At 36.1% G+C, this 19,163-nt stretch overlaps 1 protein-coding gene across 7 annotated transcripts in view; it reads left to right on the top strand.

The window, feature by feature from the left end:
- The window catches only part of ZNF507 (zinc finger protein 507), a 58,197-nt gene extending 42,225 nt beyond the window's left edge, over positions 1 to 15,972 (top strand). For 4 of the 7 annotated variants that reach the window (XM_036929888.2, XM_036929887.2, XM_036929889.2 and 1 more), the window contains 2 exons: positions 11,766 to 11,900; positions 12,008 to 15,972. In XM_036929888.2, the coding sequence (XP_036785783.2) occupies positions 11,766 to 11,900; positions 12,008 to 12,374 (502 nt within the window). In that variant the 3' untranslated portion in view covers positions 12,375 to 15,972. Of the gene's footprint in view, positions 1 to 11,765; positions 11,901 to 12,007 lie in introns of those variants that run through there. The other 3 variants (XR_005033450.2, XR_005033449.2, XR_008994049.1) reach the window with 2 other exon arrangements.
- The last annotated feature ends 3,191 nt before the right edge of the window (positions 15,973 to 19,163 follow it).

Here is a 19,163-nt window from a genome sequence, read left to right as displayed (position 1 = left end):
GGCAAGGAATGGCAGGCTGCTTATCGCCATGAGGGGCTTCAAAGCTGTGTTGTCACCCAGGGGGTTAGGGTGCCTGAAGTAACTTAGGATTCCCAGCCTGCTGGGCTGAGTGTGATAGGATGATTCCATCCGGCTATTAAGCCCCTGTCCCTTTAAGACTTTCAAAAGCACCCACTTTTCTTTTGACCCACGGAAGCTGGCTATGGGGACCCACTCACAATCTCCATCTCGGATTTTACTTTTTTGTCTCTAATATCCAGTACACCATGCAATGTGTGTCTGTGCTCCCAGTGCAGATTACTCAAGCTGGTTATTTAGCAGTACTGTGCTTCCATTCCCTCCCCACTCTGATTCTTTTCCTCCCACTGGTGAGCTGGGGTGTGGGGAGTGCTCGGGTCCCCCCGGGTCACAGCTTTCTATCTTACCTTTTCGTGAGATGCTGAGTTCTTGCAGATGTAGATGTAGCCTGGCTGTTGTACTGTATCTTCTGGTCTCTCTATTAGGTGTAGTTGTATTTACTGCCGTTTCAAAAATACATATGGTTTTGGGAGGAGATTTCTGCTGTCCTGCTCACACTGCCATCTTGATCCTCCTCTGGGTCTTGTTTTTTTTTCTTTTTTTTTTTTTTGTAGATAACTATTTTTTATTGAAGGGTAGCTGACACACAGTATTACATTACATTAGTTTCAGGTGTACAACACAGTGATTCAACATTTATATACATGATAATTCTAGGTACCAGCTATCACCATACCAAGTTATTACAATATTTTGACTATATTCCTTATGCTATACATTACATCCCGGTTACTTATTTATTTTACAATTGGAAGTGTGTACTTTTTTTTTTTTTTTTTTTGTGAGGGCATCTCTCATATTTATTGATCAAATGGTTGTTAACAACAATAAATTTCTGTATAGGGGAGTCAATGCTCAATGCACAATCATTACTCCACCCCAAGCCTAATTTTCATCACTCTCCAATCTTCTGAAGCATAAAAAACAAGGTCTTACATGGAGAACAAATTCTTACATAGTGAATAAGTTACATGGTGAACAGTACAAGGGCAGTCATCACAGAAACTTTCGGTTTTGCTCATGCATTATGAACTATAAACAGTTCAAATATGAATACTCATATGATTTTTATACTTGATTTATATGTGGATACCACATTTCTCTCTTTATTATTATTATTTTTAATAAAACGCTGAAGTGGTAGGTAGATACAAGATAAAGGTAGAAAACATAGTTTAGTGTTGTAAGAGAGCAAATGTAGATGATCAGGTGTGTGCCTGCAGACTATGTGTTAATCCAAGCTAGACAATGGCAATCAAACATCCACGTATGCAGAAGATTTCTCTCAGAACGGGGGGTGAGGTTCTAAGCCTCACCTCTGTTGATCCCCAATTTCTCACCTGATGACCCCCCTGCGACTGTGCCTGTCTTAGGTTGTTCCTCCCTTGAGGAATCTTACCCGTCTCTGGCTAACCAGTCATCTTCCGGGGCCATACAGGGAAATGTAAAGTTGGTAAGTGAGAGAGAAGCCTTATTGTTTGAAATGGTTAGCTTTTTATTTCTTTGCATATTTATGCCCTGTAGCTTCTATGCCCAGCATTTGTCTTGAGGTATCTTCACCACTTGGAAGAATTATGATACTCGGTAAATTTGATATGAGGCACGAATTCTGTTTAAGGGTTGTAATTAGGAAGGAAGAAGAAAAGCTATAGAAGTAGCAGGCGGAAGAAAACATAGGAAGATCGTTTATTTCTTTGACATATCTTCTTGTAGAGTAACTTCAGCATGTATAGGTTTTAAGCTACTACTTAAATTGTGCACACACATTAACATAATAGGAGTATAGTTGCATAACCAAAGCATACCTGTAATTACCAGCCATCTGCAGTGAAACCAAGAAAACCAGTTAGGCACCTTAGGCATTTGTGAAAACTTATCTATGATATGGTGGATATTGTCCAACTGAACTTGAACAGTCTGAGAGAAATCAGACAAATTAAAACAACCCATTCCTGGGGAATGTTCACATCCCTTATGTTCTTTTAACAGTAAATAGTCTGTAGTTGTAAGATTTTGGAGTGCTACAATTTGCACTTCTCCTAATTCTTGATTGAGTTCCAACAGTATAGATCCAGTCAAATTTGTTGTTTTACTGTATGCACAGGCCAGCTTAGATATCTCCTTCCTCATTCCCATGGCAAGTCCAGGAACTGGTGGGATGAGTGCATCTACAGCTGTAGCAGTGCGTGGATCCTTGTTGGGGTTTTTTGATGATCATCTTCTGGCATGAGTCTTCCAGAGAGTGCTGATGTTGGAAGTTCTTTTTCATATCGTATCTTAGTTCATTTTCGGGGTAGCCCAATTAGGCTTTGATCCTCTGTATAAACACAAACAGACCCTTAGCCTACACTTTTATATGCCCTTTATACCCTTGTGTAGAACTCATTGGAGGTTACCACACAGGAACTGCCTTTTTTTTTTTTTATTTTTGGTATCACTAATCTATACTTACATGACGAATATTATGTTTACTAGGCTCTCCCCTATACCAGGTCCCCCCTATAAACCCCTTTACAGTCACTGTCCATCAGCATAGCAAAATGTTGTAGAATCACTACTTGCCTTCTCTGTGTTGAACAGCCCTCCCCTTTCTCCCACCCCCTCATGCATGCTTATCTTAATACCCCCCTACTTCTCCCCCCCCTTAACCCTCCCTACCCACCCATCCTCCCCAGTCCCTTTCCCTTTGGTACCTGTTAGTCCATTCTTGAGTTCTGTGATTCTGCTGCTGTTTTGTTCCTTCAGTTTTTCCTTTGTTCTTATACTCCACAGATGAGTGAAATCATTTGGTATTTCTCTTTCTCCACTTGGCTTGTTTCACTGAGCATAATACCCTCCAGCTCCATCCATGTTGCTGCAAATGGTAGGATTTGCCCTTTTCTTATGGCTGAGTAGTATTCCATTGTGTATATGTACCACATCTTCTTTATCCATTCATCTATCGATGGACATTTAGGTTGCTTCCAATTCTTGGCTATTGTAAATAGTGCTACGATAAACATAGGGGTGCACTGGGTCTTGTTTTTTTTAATCCATTCTTCCACTCTGTGTCTTTTAATTGGTGCATTCAGTCCACTTTTATTTAAGGTGATTATTGATAGATATGTACTTACCCCATTTTATTAATTGTTTTCTGGTTGTTTTTAAAGCTCCTCTGTTCCTTTCTTGAATTCTCTTATACTTTTCTTGCTATTTGGTGGTTTTCTTTAGTGTTACAATTGGATTTGTGTGTGTGTGTATCTGTTGTTGACTTTAATTTTGTGGTTACCAAAGGTTCAAGAATGGTTTCCTTACTATACAATAGTGTATCTTAAAATTGCTGATTGCTCTGTGTCAAACACAATCTAAAAGTACTTTTCTTCTTCTTCTTCCTCCACACTTTATGTATTAGATGTCATAATCTGTGCCATTTGTGTATCCCTTGACTGATTTTGTGAATAGTAGACTTTGCTGCTTTTGTTTTCTTTTAATTTTATACTTGCTTGGTAATTAATTGGTCTACTACCTTTACTGTGGGTTTATTTTTACTGGTGAAAGCCATTTAGCCTTAGGAACATTTCCATTTACAGCAATCCCTTTAACATATCCTGTATGATTCGCTTGGTAGTAGTAAATTTCTTCAACTTTTATCCGTAAATTGTTTAATCCCTGCTTCAAATTTAAATGATAATCTTAGCAGGTAGAGGATCCTTGGTTGGAGGTCCTTCAGTTTCATTACATTAAATATATCATGTCACTCCCTTCTGGCCTGTAAAGTTTCTGCTGAGAAGTCTACTGATAGCCTGATGTGGTTTGCTTTATAAGTAATCTTTTTTCTCTTTCTGGGTGCTTTCAGCTCTCTCTCCTTATCCCTGATCTTTGCCATTGTAATTATTATATAGATGTCTTGGTGTTGCCTTGGGGTTCCTTTTGTTAGGGGCGCTCTGTACTTCCATGACCTGAGTGTCTTATTTCCTTTCCCAAATTGGGGACATTTTCAACAGTTACTTCCTCAAGAATACTTTCTATCCCTTTGTCTCCCTCTTCTCTTTCTGGTTCCCCTATTTTGAGAATATTATTCTGTTTGGATTGATCACACAGCTTATTATTATTTCATGCCTAGAGATCCTTCTTTCTATTTTTTCCTCAGCTTCATTGTGTTCCTGTTGTCTAATTTCCATCTCACTGTCTCTTCTTCCTGCAATAATCTACTCTTAAATCCTTCCATTGTATATTTCATTTCAGATACTGTATTCCTCAGCTCTGAGTGGTTCTTTTTCAAGTCTTCTGTCTCTCTGTTGAAATCCTCCCTGAGATCTTGAATATTGTTCTGTAGATCCATGAGTATGTTTATGACTTACTTTGAAGTCTTTATTGATAAAGATTGGTGCTCTCCTTTCATTTAGCCGTCTTTCTAGTGTCTTGTCCTGTAGTTTTGTTCAGAACATATTCCTCTGCCTACTCATTTTGTCAGGGTTTCTGTGTTTCTTCCTTTGTATTAGATGGCTCTGCTATGCTTCCCGGCCTATGAAGTAATAGCTTTATGAAGGAAGTGTCCTCTGGTGCCCAGAAGCTCGAGACTCTTTATTCTCCAGTATCTGGTTCTACTTTGCAGGAGCTCCGGCTGTTGGTGTGTAGTGTGTTGGGCTGCCTTTCTGCCTATCCTCTGTAGTGGTCTGAGTCTGGGCTGGCAGTTTGCTTCAGCCACACCTTTGTGATCAACACAGAAGTCTCTGTTGGAATCATTGTGGGCAGGGTGCCCTCTGCTTGCCCTGCAGCAGTGGCAGGGCTGCAGGGTTAATGGGGTGGGCGCGCTGCTGTTCAGCTTTGCCCAGCCCCAACATGTAGCACCCGGCTTGGACAACCGTGGGGCAGAAGGAGTTCTTGGGACTGGCTCCTGCAGGCACGTCTCCAGTTGGGCTGAAACAGACCGAAGAAAGCTGGAAGAGTCTCCCTCTACCTGCCAGGCAGCAAAGTCTGACACTGCTGCTGGGCCAAGTGTGTTAGTTGGCAAGTGTGTGCAGGCAGGAGCCTCAGAGCTGCGTTGCCAGTGAGGTGCATCTGGGGTTCCTGAGAGTTTCCTACCTGTTGGGCCGAGGGAGGACTTGGGAGGTATCATCCACCTGCCCTTTCTCCTGAGGAGAGAGCTCCGTCTAATCCTCGCTCCTCTGGCACTCCTCCCACTGCTAATAAGTCTTTCAGACTGTCACCTCTGCTTTTGTCTCAGGGAGACCAGTGGAGTTTGCCTGTTCTTCACAAGCGGCTGGAGTCTCAGCTTCCCTGAGTATTCCACCTGTCCTTGGTGTCCAGCCCTACTAATCAGGAGAACCAATGTTAATGTGAGCTAGTGCTCCCAGAGATCTCCAGGGCCAGGCATTCAGCATTCCTGGGCTCCTAACCCCTCCCTGCTCCATTCCTCTTTCTCCCACCTGTAGGCTGGGGTTGTGGGAGAGCTTGGGTCCTGCTCAATCTTGGCTTTGCTGCTTCACCCTTTTCTGTGAGGTCTTCTGTTCTTCCCCACATGTAGGTAGTCTGTTCTGCAGTCTTCAGGTTGTTTTCAAGGTTGAGTTGTATTTGCTGTATTCCTTGCAAAATAAATTCCTTTGATTTTTGTTTAATAAAATATTTCTGCTTCACTTTTGAATAATTTTGCTGGATACAGAATTCTAGGTTGATTCTTATTTCAACACTTTAAATATCATACACCACTCTTGTTTTCATGGTCACTGAGGAGAAGCCAGGTGAAATTCTTACTCCTTTATACATAAGGTGCTTTTTTTCTGTCAGGCTTCTTTCAGGTTGTCTTTTTATTTTCTGTACTTCAAAGTTATATGCCTAGATGCCTAAGTGTAGTTTTTCTGCCATTTATCCTGGTTGGTATTCTCTGAGCTTTCTGGACCTGTGGTTTGGTTTCTGACATTAATTTGGGGAAATTCTCAGTTAATGTTTTGAGTATTTCTTCTGTTCCTTTCTTTCTTGTGGCATTCCCATTTTGCATATTTTAACCTTTGCGGTTGTCTTTTTTTTCCCAGTTTCTTTACTGTTTGCTTTCCAATTTTGGAGGTTTCTGTTGAGATTCTTTCCTCAGCCATGTCCAATCTACTAATAAACCATCAAAGGTACTCTTCATTTATTTTATGTATTTTTAATTTCTAGCGTTTCTTGGTTCTTTGTTAGACTTTCCATCTCTCTGCTTTCATTACCCATCTACTACTGCATGCTGTGTACTTTTTCATTCACACTCTTAGCATATCAGTCAGTTGTTTTAAATCACCAGTCTGATAATTGCAACATCCTGCCATTAATGAGTCTTGTTCTGATGCTTGCTTTTTCTCTTCAAACTTTGGTTTTTGCCATTTAGTATGTCTTGTAGTTTTTCCTTGATAGCAAAGTATGATGTAGTGGGTAAAAGGCACTGCTGTAAATAGGCCTTTAATAATGTAGTGTAGTAATGTGGGGAAGAGACATGTTCTATAGTCCTATGATTAGGTGTCAGCCTTTCGGTGTACTTCTTAGACTCTAAATTGCAAGCCTTAAACATGCTTCTCAGTCTCCTATATCCCTCCTTGGGACAAAATAGCTAGAGTGGGCTGGAATTTTGTATTTCCTTTCCCTCTCAGGTCAGTTATGCTCTGATGAAACTCCAGCCAGTTTGGCTGTGGTTAAATAGTTTTTCCTGAGAACCGACCTTATTAAGAAAAGAATGCTGAGTGTAGTTAACAGTGGTTCTTTTACCCCTCCACCTGCCTGAAGCAAAAAACGAATTTTTCTCCAGTAGTCCCTAAGAACCTGGTAGAATTCCCAGGGTGAACCCAAAAGGGAGGGAAGGATGACTGCATCACCCTCAAGTTTTCTACTCTCTTACTGTCCACACTTAGCCTTCAGCAGTTCATCAATTATAGGTCAGGTTGCCCTATACCAGCCCTGGTTCCTTGGAGGTTTCAGCTCTTGGGTTTCTACACCACTAAGTTGCTATTCTCTATATTTGCCTGTTGGTCTCTCCAATTTTGAGGGCAATGGTTTGCCCTGTGACTTCACTTCTCTTACATATCTAAGAAGAGTTTTCTATTTTTTTCAGTTTGTTCAGCTTTTTGCTTACTGTTAGGATGGAATAGCATTTCCCAAGCTTCTTAGATTTTGAATCACAAACTAGAAGTTTGTAATTGTCAATTTTTAGAATAATATTTTTGCATAAAATAATAATGAGTTGTGGATAGTTATTCTACCGGTTCCATCCAATGGTGGAATTCTGGGCAGCCACAAAATACTTTATAGTAGAAAATTTAAGTTATATTAAGTTTACTTTACTATAGAAGGCTTGTTATATATTATATTTTACATATAAAATTTAACAATATTAACAAAATAAAAAACATGAATGATCCCAATTTTGTATGTATTTTAAGATGGGGAAATACACATCAAAATTATAATAACTGGTTATATCTAATGGTAATGTTATGAGTGATTTTTATTTTCTCCTTTTTTCCTTGTCTATTTCTAATTATCCACAGTGGATTTTGAACTCAGGAAAATAAGTTATTTATAAAAGTAAAGCAGTCACACAGTACCTAAATCTTGGTTTCTAATACCATTCTCCAATAAAAGGAACCAGAAAAATGGCTTAGAGAAATGACTGATCTAGTGCTGGTGTGGGGCAGGAAATATACAGGGTAAGCCTGGAGCATCTGGTAGTGCCAAAAAGTAAAGTGCTCCACACACCGAACAAAGAGTGTGTCAGTGGGACATTGGAGCTAACTGATAATTAGCCCTCAGTAATTTGACCAACAAAATAAATAATGTAATATTGGATTAAATCCCAAAGTAAGTATTCACAATCCATACTGATATAAATAAATGATTGAATAAATAAGCAAATGAGGGACAATAGACAACTCTCCTGTACAGAAGAATTTGAAATAATTTATGTAGATAATATTCTGTCCTCAAGGAGATGGATTATATAATTCCTGCTCCTTAATTGTGGGCTGTACATAGGAACTTGCTGCCAGTGTGTACAGTATGGAAAGAAAGAATAGGAAAGGGTAACTTTATTGTGGAGAAACTTGACCTCAGCCAGGTGCTAAATCAGGTTGATAACATGTACCCTGGATATGATGTGATGTGATGTGATATATGATATATGATAAGAATAGCACTGTACCTCTGTGGTCTTCCTCCCAAGAACCCAGGACCCTAGTCTGACATGAGAGAAGCATCAGGCATACCCAAATTGAGGGACAGTCTACAAAATACCTAACCAGTATTCTTCAAATATGTCAAGGTCATTAAAAACAAAATCAGAGAAACTTTATAGTCTAGATGATCCTAAGGAGATATGACAGTTAAATGTACTGTAGTATCCTGGATGGGATCCTGGAACAGTCAAAGGACATTAGGTACAAAAAGAAAAAAAAAAAAACAGGACATCTGAATAAGGTGTGGACTTAGAGTATAAGTATTAACTTTGATTCTTTACTTATAACAGATGTACCATGATAATATAGGATGTTAACAATAGGAGAAACTCAACTTTTCCATGAATCTCTAACACCATTCTAAAATTAAAGTTTATTTTTTTTAAAGGACAAATCAGTTATTTAACTGAATAATTCACCACTCTTATTTTTTAAAGGTTTGAGTAACATTGTAGATGTTCTGTGGGGCAAATTTGCAATCTTTGGCATTTATTTCATGATCCATTTTTCTTGAAGTATGAAGTTCTCTTTGCATAAGATTGACTTTTCATTCAGGGAATCCAGCATTCTGTGGGTCATTCTAGATACAGAATTTTCTGGTGAAGCTTCGGGGCAACAATATGAATATATGTGAAGAGTCAGTAATCTGAAGAGCCAAGATTTCATGTATATTTCCCCTTTGCATAATATAAATTAAAAGGTACTTTATATTATAAATCACCATGTAAATGTTTGACATGTTAAAAGGCATTATTCTTGGTGGAAGCAGGTGGGCCTTGACTGTTTCACTCACACACTCAGTGTCGAGTTGGGTGCCAGGCCACAGTAGTTTAGGGCAGTTGCTCCTTTCTGGGAACCAATCCAGAAACACTATGCAGGGGACTGTAACCACATTACACTCCCTCCACAGTGTGATGAGTACAGTCATAGGTATGGACACTGAGTTTAGTGGCATAGGGTTGAGAGTGATTGACAACTGCTGACCCTTTTCTAAATGTTAATGAAAACAGATTTATTGAGATATATCAGTAAGTATTGCATTTCAGATAAAAATGGGCAGAATAAGATTAGTTTTCTGTTTGTGTAGCCCGTAATGTAGCTTTTTTATGCAAGCTGTAAAGTTTTCAAGAGAATAGTCTATGAGTTTTTAAAGTAAATAAGACATTTTAAACATTTTACTGCATTTTAAAGAAATAAAATATAGGAACAGCTAGAACCTCACTTCCTTACTTCTTCACTCCTTCCTTGCCAATGTCCTGATATTAATATATATAATTTCCTGGCATTTTTAAAAACTTTGCTACATATGTTCGTGTGCCTGTGTGAGTGTAGATGTATATACCTGTGTGTGTATTAATAATATATACTGGTTTTGGTGTTTTAACTATTTATTTAAATGATGAACCAAACAACTCCTTTTGTTACTCGCTTTTTCTTTCCACTGATCATTACTGACATAGGTTTGTGGTGGTAAGTGTATATCTAGTTCTTTAATTTTAATCACTGTATAATGTTCCATTATATGAAAATAAATCAATTTATTTCCATATGTGGAAAACTGTTGGTTGTGGGCTCTGGCCTTGTTTTTATTATTCACAGCTACAGTGATTATTCTTGCATATGTATCTTTATCAACAGTGTAAGAATGTCTTTCCAGGGTAGACCCCTGGAAAACTGGAATTGCAGGATCACAGGTGTGTGCCTCTTCAGTCTTAACAGATGTTACCAAATTATTCTTCAGAGTGCTTGTACATACATACATGCAATTTGTCTATTTCCATTTCTCCACATCTGTGCAAAAATGGTATTATCAGACTTACTAACATTGTTAGTCTTATGGGTTTGATTCATTTCTCTGATTATTAATAATAATTGTACATATTTTTGTATGTTTGAATTTCTGGGAAGTTCTTTCAAAAATTGTATATTTATTACCTGTAAGTGCCCTGGTATTTTCTTGAGGTAAGAGGCCCTTCATTGGCCTTGGACTTGAAGCCTCAGAACATACAAGATAATACTGCTCAATGTCATCATAAAGTTAAAAGTGGGTTAGAATAAGAGTTTAGTCCTTGCAAAATTTGTCTTCTTTACTCTTAAGCCTTTTGATTTCCTTTGTGCTTCATTATTACTGAACATTTCTCTTATTGTGGGGAAGAGTTCAGGTAAGTTACCTGATTTGTTAGGTTTGTGATTGAATGCTTAATATAATGTCTTTTAAATAAAAGTACATTTGTAGTTTTCTGAAAAATAAACATAATTTTACCATACTGTCCAGCAAATTGTGCTCCAAGGTATTTGCCCAAATGATGGAAACTCATATCCACAAAAACCCGTACATGAATGTTTATAGCAGCTTTATTCATAATTGCCAAAACTTAAAAGCAGCCAGATGTCCTTCAGTAGGTAAATGGATAAACAAACTGAGGAACATCCATACAATGAAATAATATTCAGCAACAGGAAAGGAGCTATCAAGCCGTGAAAAGACATGAAGGAACCTTAGATGCCTTATGGCTAAGTGAAAGAAACCAGCCTGAAAAGGCTACATATTATATGATTCCAACTATGTGACATTCTAGAAAAGGTAAACTGTAGAGACAGTAAAAGATTCAGTGGTTGCCAGAGATTCAGGGAGTAGGATGGATGAATAGGTAGAGCACAGAGGATATTTAGGGCAAGGAAATTATTCGGTATGATATTGTAATGGTGGATACTTGACACTATATATTTGTCAAAACACATAGAACTGTACAATGCAGTGAGTGAGCCCTAATGTAAACTGTGAACTTTAGTTACTAATAATGTATCAATATTGGTTGTAATCAATATTCCACACTGATGCAAGATGTTAATAATAGGAACTGGATGCAGGAGAGAGTAGGGATAAACCTGTAAGTGCTCTGAAAATAGTCTGTTAATTTTTTAACTTACTTCACTCAGTTCAGATTTTACCAAGTGTACCCAATTATGTGAAACAATTTTGAATAGAAACTTTTTAAGTTTATTATTTTATTTATGAAATCAAAATTTTTGAAGCTTTTCAGGACAACTACTTTTTTTACCATTTTCTGTGGTTCTATAAATAATCAGAGTTCATGTGGAAATTTATTTCCTTTTTTCTGTCTTAAGAAATAGAGTGTTATGGAGTATTGATTTTTGTGTATTTTTCTTTGCATGTTGTTTAATAATTTAAAGCAAAGACTTTGTATGTTACTATATTAGAAATATTTCCAAATACTGTAATAGCTAAAGTAATCTGGGATGTTTGTCTTGATTCTTACAAATTCTTTATAATGTAAGATTTATTTCATTGATTCTAGGATTCCAATCTAGGACATTTAGCCTCTAAAATTAATATGTCCCTTAGATTCAGTGACAGTCGTAGATTTAGTGAAATATGTCCAGTAAGGCTTCAGGAGAAAGAAATATAATAACTGCTTATAGAATCACCATAATTTTTGTAAATGATGTCATAGGATTGATCCGATTTCCCTCCTACTTGTCTTTTAGATGCTCTCTGTGTGGGTATGTATGCAGCCATCCTCCTTCTTTGAAGTCTCATATGTGGAAGCATGCCAGTGACCAAAATTATAATTATGAACAAGTAAACAAGGCTATTAATGATGCGATTTCACAAAGTGGCAGGTATTTGATCCTACCCCTTTCCTGTTGTTATATATAAAGTTAGGATTACTTATAGCCCTATATTATAACCAACTCAAGGTTTGGTGTGCTTTGTTTTGTTTTTTAAGAGTTCTGGGTAAATCCTCTGAAAAGACTCTACTACACAGGAGTGAAGAAAGAGCCGATCCTGTCACTGGATGTTCAGAAAATTTGGGGTCATCCTCAGAGCTGATTTCCCAGACTCCTGGTGAAGTTAAAGGTCCCAATGAGAATGAGAAATTGAGCCCTACAAGTAATACCTCATATAGTTTAGAAAAAAACTCGAGTCCAGCCCCTCATGGTATGGAATATTGTGTTTTACTCTTCTGTTGTTGCATTTGTGGGTTCGAATCTACCAGCAAAGAGAATCTCTTGGATCATATGAAAGAGCATGAGGGTGAAATCGTAAACATCATCCTAAATAAAGACCACAGCACAACTCTAAACACAAATTAGATTGAATAATTACTTGAAGAGGAGTATGCTAGAAGAGGAATCCTTTATACCACAATTCCACTTTTGTGCTATCAGTCCTTACTAGACACAAAAGAAATAGTTATTGATTTTTGGGGAAATGACAGATGTGGCTTTAGAACCAAATTTGTATTGTAATAAAAGGAATTCCAAATGGATAAGCAGTAATAATATTTAAATATTTTCAGTGAGAGGAAGTAAGTTGAGGTAGAAGCAAAGATGTAATCCTGTATTAATAACCCTTGTTACCTCTTTTTAGCATTGAGTGTATTTATTAGTAAAAGCTTATAGTGTACAAATGCAAGTGAAAGAGTTGAAAAAGAGCTTTCCAGTCTAAAACATACTGTTAAGGAAGTGTCACCGTCTTAAGCAGAGCTTAGTTTTCTTCATTCTCAATTTTGACAGGCCTCTTGTGAGAAATGGGAGTCATTTCTCTTGAGGGGTTTTCAGCGTTGCCAAGAGTCAACAAGGAAGAAATATCATCAGAGGGCTTTGAAATGATCTACCTAAATCTTTCCCCAAACTTATAGGAATTAATCATATACTAAATCTAAGATATATTAGTTTACTGAAAGAAAGAAAGAAAACCTCTAAATCCAAATCTGGACTGTAAATAGGCATTTAAGATGTAAATTATTGTCTTAATTTTATAGCAAATTTCTTGTGGGCAAAGGAGGAAATAGGTGAATTCCCATCAGACTCAAACCAAATCTCAAGGTTCATAAAAATGGTAATTCATTGAGCATAGTGCACTTCCCAAAGGTTCTTTTCAGAGTGTTAGAACACTGCAATTTTCTCAGTAGTTCATAGGCTGCCTCATCCTCTCTTCTAAACTAAAACAAGCTTGTTATCTGAAAGAGTCTATTTAAAGCAACAAACAATAAAAACTTGCATCTGATCATCAGACCTTGGAAATAGTTTGAACTCAAATAAAAACCATTTGGGGGAACAGGGTGAAATTTAGAAGTCCTTTAGAATGAGTACTGCTATTGAGATTTTACTTCTGGATTTTAATTTTGTTACACTTAACATAAGAGGCATAATCAAGTGTGGCTAAAATAAAGTAAAAATTCAGGTTGCTTATAAAGCTTGTAATAACAAACATTTTGCGAATCTACAGGATTTCTCCTGTCTTGAAAATTCCATTTTGTTAGTGTGCAATGTGGAAAACCAACTAAAACAACTTTTGCATTAAAACTCACCATCAGGTAGATGTGATTACATATTTTGTATTATGATGTTTCAAAGATGAAGAAAACGATTTGTGTTTGGGGTTTTTTTTTGCTTTTGTGGTTCTGATGATTTATTTATATACACTGTTTTGTTCGTAAATTCTGCCTACAAGTCAAAAGGCTGGTGCTCTATGCAGTGCACCATCTTCACGGTGCTATTTCTGAACTTTATTGAATAGGATACTCTGTAGACACATTCTAGGTAAGAAGTCTCTCCCCAAAGTCCAGGTAGGAATTGAATGAATGAATATTTTTAAGATCTAAGGAACTAAGCATTAGAAACTAAACTGGGCCAGGCATCTTAAAACACAACCTGATTTGTTTTCTTAATCTCATTTTCATGATGATATTTCAGTAAACAAAATTAATTGTAACTTTGCAGCTCTTTAATTTAGGTAGCTTTAACTTATATGTGAAAATTCATTTCTGATACTGTTTTAAATACCAGGTTTTTTTAAAGATAAAATGAAGTGATGTATACCAAATTATATTCTCTAAATCAACTGCATGTGGATTTATATTTATTCTCTCATTTTCATAATTAAAACAAATATTTTTCATTTCAGATTCAAATTAAATATTTCAAGTGGTTCCACTATCACATTATTGCCACTCAGTTCTTTCATTGCTGTTAGCTAAAACTCAGTGTTTCTTTGTAGAAATCTGTTTTGAAAATTAACAGACTTAGAAGAATTTTGTTTTATAAATTTTCCTTGTCTTAATTTTATTCAATCATTTGGAAAATACTAATAACCAAAAAAAAAAAAAAACCACAAAATTTCAACAGTGAATTTGTTTTTAATTTCCTTTCTTCTTTTCCTTAAACCTCTTCCATCAACTGTTCTTTAAGTTTCCATTTGGAATCATGAATTTAAAATTTCCCTAGCTCATGGGAAAAAATTAACCCAGAAATTCAAAACCTTTAAAAGTTCATCTGATTTTGGCCTAGAATGTTTTCAGAAGCTTTCTCCTGACCTATAGGAAGAACATTATACCAAGGATATTCTGTACCTTCCCATTATCATTTTGTGGCAAGCCTTAAGTTAACAATGTCTCTACTGCTAAGAATAATTGAGTATTTCTAAAAGTAATAATGAAGACTAAATATGCAATTTTAATTGTACAAGAGATAGATATTAAAATAGCAGGAATTCCCTTTGTAGGAATAACATTTTATTTATTGAAACTAGATCTTTTGCCCTATAAAGCTCATAGTATTTGTCCACTGTGAACACTAAGATTTGATAGTGAAAATAGTTTTTAAAATAAACTTAATGGGTAAGTCAAAGGTAGGGAGGGGGAAGATGATGCATTCTGATCATTATAAATAATACTTTTCAGGGATCTATCATTTTCTTTCTTTCTATAATAATCCAGAATATGGTTGGTAACCCCAGTGTTCTAATAGTACCATGCCTATATTCCAGTTGATCTGTAGGCTTTTAAGTTCTGTGTCCAGCCAGTGCAATGTAGTGACACTGATGAAGCCTTTGTTCTAGGTCTTTCATCCTATTTGAGACAACTTGGTGGCTTCGTTATTATTTTCTCTGTCTTTTCTCATAAAGCAAATGGTGGGCACCCATGTTTACATTGTATCTTCCCACAATGTACTTGGCTTGACAAAGACAAGCAGGCTTCTCTATTGAAACTTACTATATTTTTAGTTTTCATAGACTTTTATTTAATCTTTTTTATTGTACAGAAGGTGCTCTGAGTAATATTCTATAAAATATATTTAATAGAAATTTGAGTTTGATATTCATGAACATGAATACATGTATTTTTTTAAGAAATAAGTATTGTGTAACACTATGGCATTGCTTCTCTAGCCAAAGTCTAAAAATTTCTGGAACACTGACATGTAAAGACTACAGTTAATTCTGACACTGTATCTTATTAAAATAGGATGATTTGCATTTTGTAAATTTATCCTGCACTTCAAGCTGCATGCCTTAAAGCCTAAAACTCTAGGATTGTGTTCATGGTAGAACAGTTTATCTGTTCATCAAACAGTGAAGCAAGGTCTATAGTGCTTCTTTAACTACCTTTGGAAATACTGTATAATGTTAGAATAATTTATTTTGCTTTACAGGAGTTTGTCATGTATTGACTTTAATATTGTATTTTGGTAATAAATTTTTTGTTAAAAACACTTGCCTCTAAGTTTTATTAACTAAAGGTTATATCTATTCTTGTCTTAGAAATACTGATTTAATCTCTTAGAAATTTGGGTTTAAATAATGAAGGACTTCCCAAGGTTTAAAATAAGGCTTGTGATTGCCCTTTGGTAACTCGTTAAACTCCTGACTAGCATTAAATTGTGTTAAAGGAAGATAATTGAAAAGGCATTTAGATTGTTTTAATGGTCTTTAAAAATGCAAATTAATTTTGAAGATCTTTTCCTTTTTACACACTTCTTCATTTTATCTTCCAAATCACATTTTTGTATTACATGGTTTAAATCCTGTAGTCAAAGTGCTAAAAACTAGCTCTATTAGTGACAATTAGCATTCCTTATTTAAGGCCAAAGATTACAATATTACATTCACAACTTGATGATTTTGTGGTCTAAATCAAATAATTTCTCACATTAGATTTTGTTGCATTGGCAGGTGAAGCTAAAGTCATCTGACTGTATCATTGCCCTGGTTACCAGTTTGTGCCCTAGAATCCTGGTCCACCTCAAAGTGTCTGGGGCCAAATGTTTCTTCTCAACCTATGTAATCCCTTGTCCTATCTCAGTAGGGACATATATTCTCCATCTTTCAAGGACCAAGTCACAACACTGTGTCACTAAACTCCAGAGTACTTGTAGAAATTCCAGCATAGAAGATCCAGAACATATGGTGCAATTTGTTAGCCACTAGCCACGTGTGGCACTTAAAATATGTTTAGTATGCTATGCTACATAGTCTGTTGTGTATAATACAAAACAGTTTTGGAGACTTACTACCAAATATATATATATATATATATTAGCTTATTAGCTTTTTATATTGATTACATGTTGAAATGACATTTTGGATTAAGTAAAATATATTATTAAATTTTCACCTGTTTTTATTTTTCTACTGTAGCTACTAGAAAATATTAAATTACATATGTAGATCATGTTTTATTACTGTTGGACAGTGCTGGTACAGAAGGGGGATTAGATGATAGCCATTGCTTCAAATCTGGCCTACCATTCATATTTGTAAAGTTTTATTGGAACACAGCCATGCCCGTTTGTTTACATATTGTATATGGCTATTTTTGATATACGACAGCAGCATTGAGTAGTTTGTGACAGAAACCATATGGCCCACAAAGTTCAAAGTACTTATCTGTTCTGATAGAAAAAGTTTGCTGACCTCTGAACAAGAGCAGTAGTAGTATGATCAGTGCCTTAAAGGTACCAGAAAGAGAAAAGCTTTTTACAAAGGTTTTTATAGCCCTGTTATATAACAGCTATATTAGTTCTCCCTCTGTGATTTTTGTAAAGTCTTTGTTTTTCTTAAGCCCATATCCATAATTTGTGACTCTAACCTAACTCATTATTTCTTCATCTCTGCTATTTAAAGCCAAACACAATTTGTTTAAAATAACAACTTACGATTAAATAATAAATAATGCTGCTATAAAAAACATTGGCTTGTTTTCTTGCTGACAACCCTATAGAGTTGATGGTACCCTCCTGCTTCACCCTTTCAGCGCTGTGGGCACAAAAATGATGGTGCAGTCACACTACCTGCATATCTAACTGTGGCGCAAGGTAACCATGGGAGCTAGTCTGCTCAACCAGAGTGACCGTTTACTTGAATAATCCAGGATATAAGTAAAGAGACCTTGATGCCCCACTTTGTAATGAATAGTTTCTTTTGAGTTTAAAGCCAAATTCATGGGTTGGGTGGAGGTTGTAGTTGGCTTTGGTGTAGAACTATTGATTAAACTAGAAGAGCTAAGAAGGATCACAGCACTCTTCTACACAGATGTAAAATGAACATCTTTGACCCTATAAATTCTTAAATTTTTAATTAGTATCATGCAATAAGCTTCTTTAGGTATTGTGTTTGGGTTTATATCTCAGAATCCAAGTGACTGTAAGATGTTTGAACCATTTTCAGAGTCCTTGTGCAGCAAAATCTAGTTCATATGCTGTGTTGGGGGAGTGTAGACCTCATTTTTCAGGTGGCACATTAAATATACTGTGTCTAGTTTTCTCATTTGAACCATTAAGTATTTGTAAGATTATGACATAGTTGATTTGTCTACTGATTGTTTTTCCAATAGTATCATTGTTTAAATGGTTTGCCTTTCAAAAGTAGATTATAGTAGATCATTCTTTGCATTAAAAAGTTTGGTTTTAGGCATCTAATGTAAGTTCTTACCATTATATAACAAAATCATCAAATGGTGGTGTCTTCCTGCTTCCTAACTCAACATGTGCACCAGTTGTGTCACTTAATCCAGAGAATAAAGGTGCCATTCAGTACAGCTTATGAGAAAAATACGGCTTTTTTTTTTTTGTAAAATAATGTAAGACAGGTACAGTGGTACTACTGAGGTACATGGGGTGTTTGTTTGAAAAGGACATTACATGTTAGGTAGATGTAGTTTTATTTACTCAAATCAGAAAATAATCCATAACCATGAGTTCAGACCCAACTATCTCATTTTTCTGATTCCTTTCTTAAAAGGAAAATTTAAAAGAATTCTTATAGTTATACATGTCATTGCCATTGGTATCAGTAATGTTTTTTAATTATTAATAAAGTATGTCACTTAAATGTATACACAACAGAGAATTGTGACCTGAAGAGACCCTCAACAAAATAAAACAAGTTATTTTTCATGCCTTTTATTAGTATCTAACAGCATTACTTAAAGGCGTATTGCCACTGTGCTACAAATCTCCTGATTTTTGTTTTTTCTGCTTGTCATTTTATTAATTTTAGTACCCATATTTCAGAAATAACGTGGCTGCATTTTACTGAAATAGGCACATCAATCCACATCTTGCTTTTTTTGTTTGTATCCACAGTCCTATTTAAATTCAGTATTTCCAACCACAAAAGGTGTTAGAAAATTCTATTTCAGGCGTATGCGAAAAAGTACAGCAAGACATGGTTCAGATAAAAACTTTTTTATTTCTGATCCCTTACAATTAACACTCTACCAAAAAAAGTTATGTTGGAACAAATAATTGTGGGAACCAGTGGTTTCAAGGGTATCTATTAAGCCCTTCTCCAAACGAAGCATGAGAACACAGTTGGTGAGGTACTGCCTTTCTGTACAAATGATCTTAGAGTCCTTACAGAATATCACTAAATAGGTTAAAAACTATAAAATGAGGCTCTTCAGAATCTGCCCAGCTGGAGCAAACCTGTGCCCATTGTGCAAATGCTGCTGAAGAGGCTCCAGTATCATGTGACCAGGTTTAAACTTAAAAAGCAGGGAAAAAAAGTAAGGGAATCTTCCTAATAGGAAAGCAGTCACCATGTCCCATCTGAAGCAAGAGGAGGATGTGCCTGGGGCACAGCTGGCTGGGATGAGCATG

This window comes from Manis pentadactyla, chromosome 15 (assembly GCF_030020395.1).
Source record: "Manis pentadactyla isolate mManPen7 chromosome 15, mManPen7.hap1, whole genome shotgun sequence".
Taxonomy (NCBI): Eukaryota; Metazoa; Chordata; class Mammalia; order Pholidota; family Manidae; genus Manis; species Manis pentadactyla.
The sequence above is the reverse complement of the archived record's forward strand: the minus strand, read 5'-3'. Positions and strand labels throughout refer to the sequence as shown.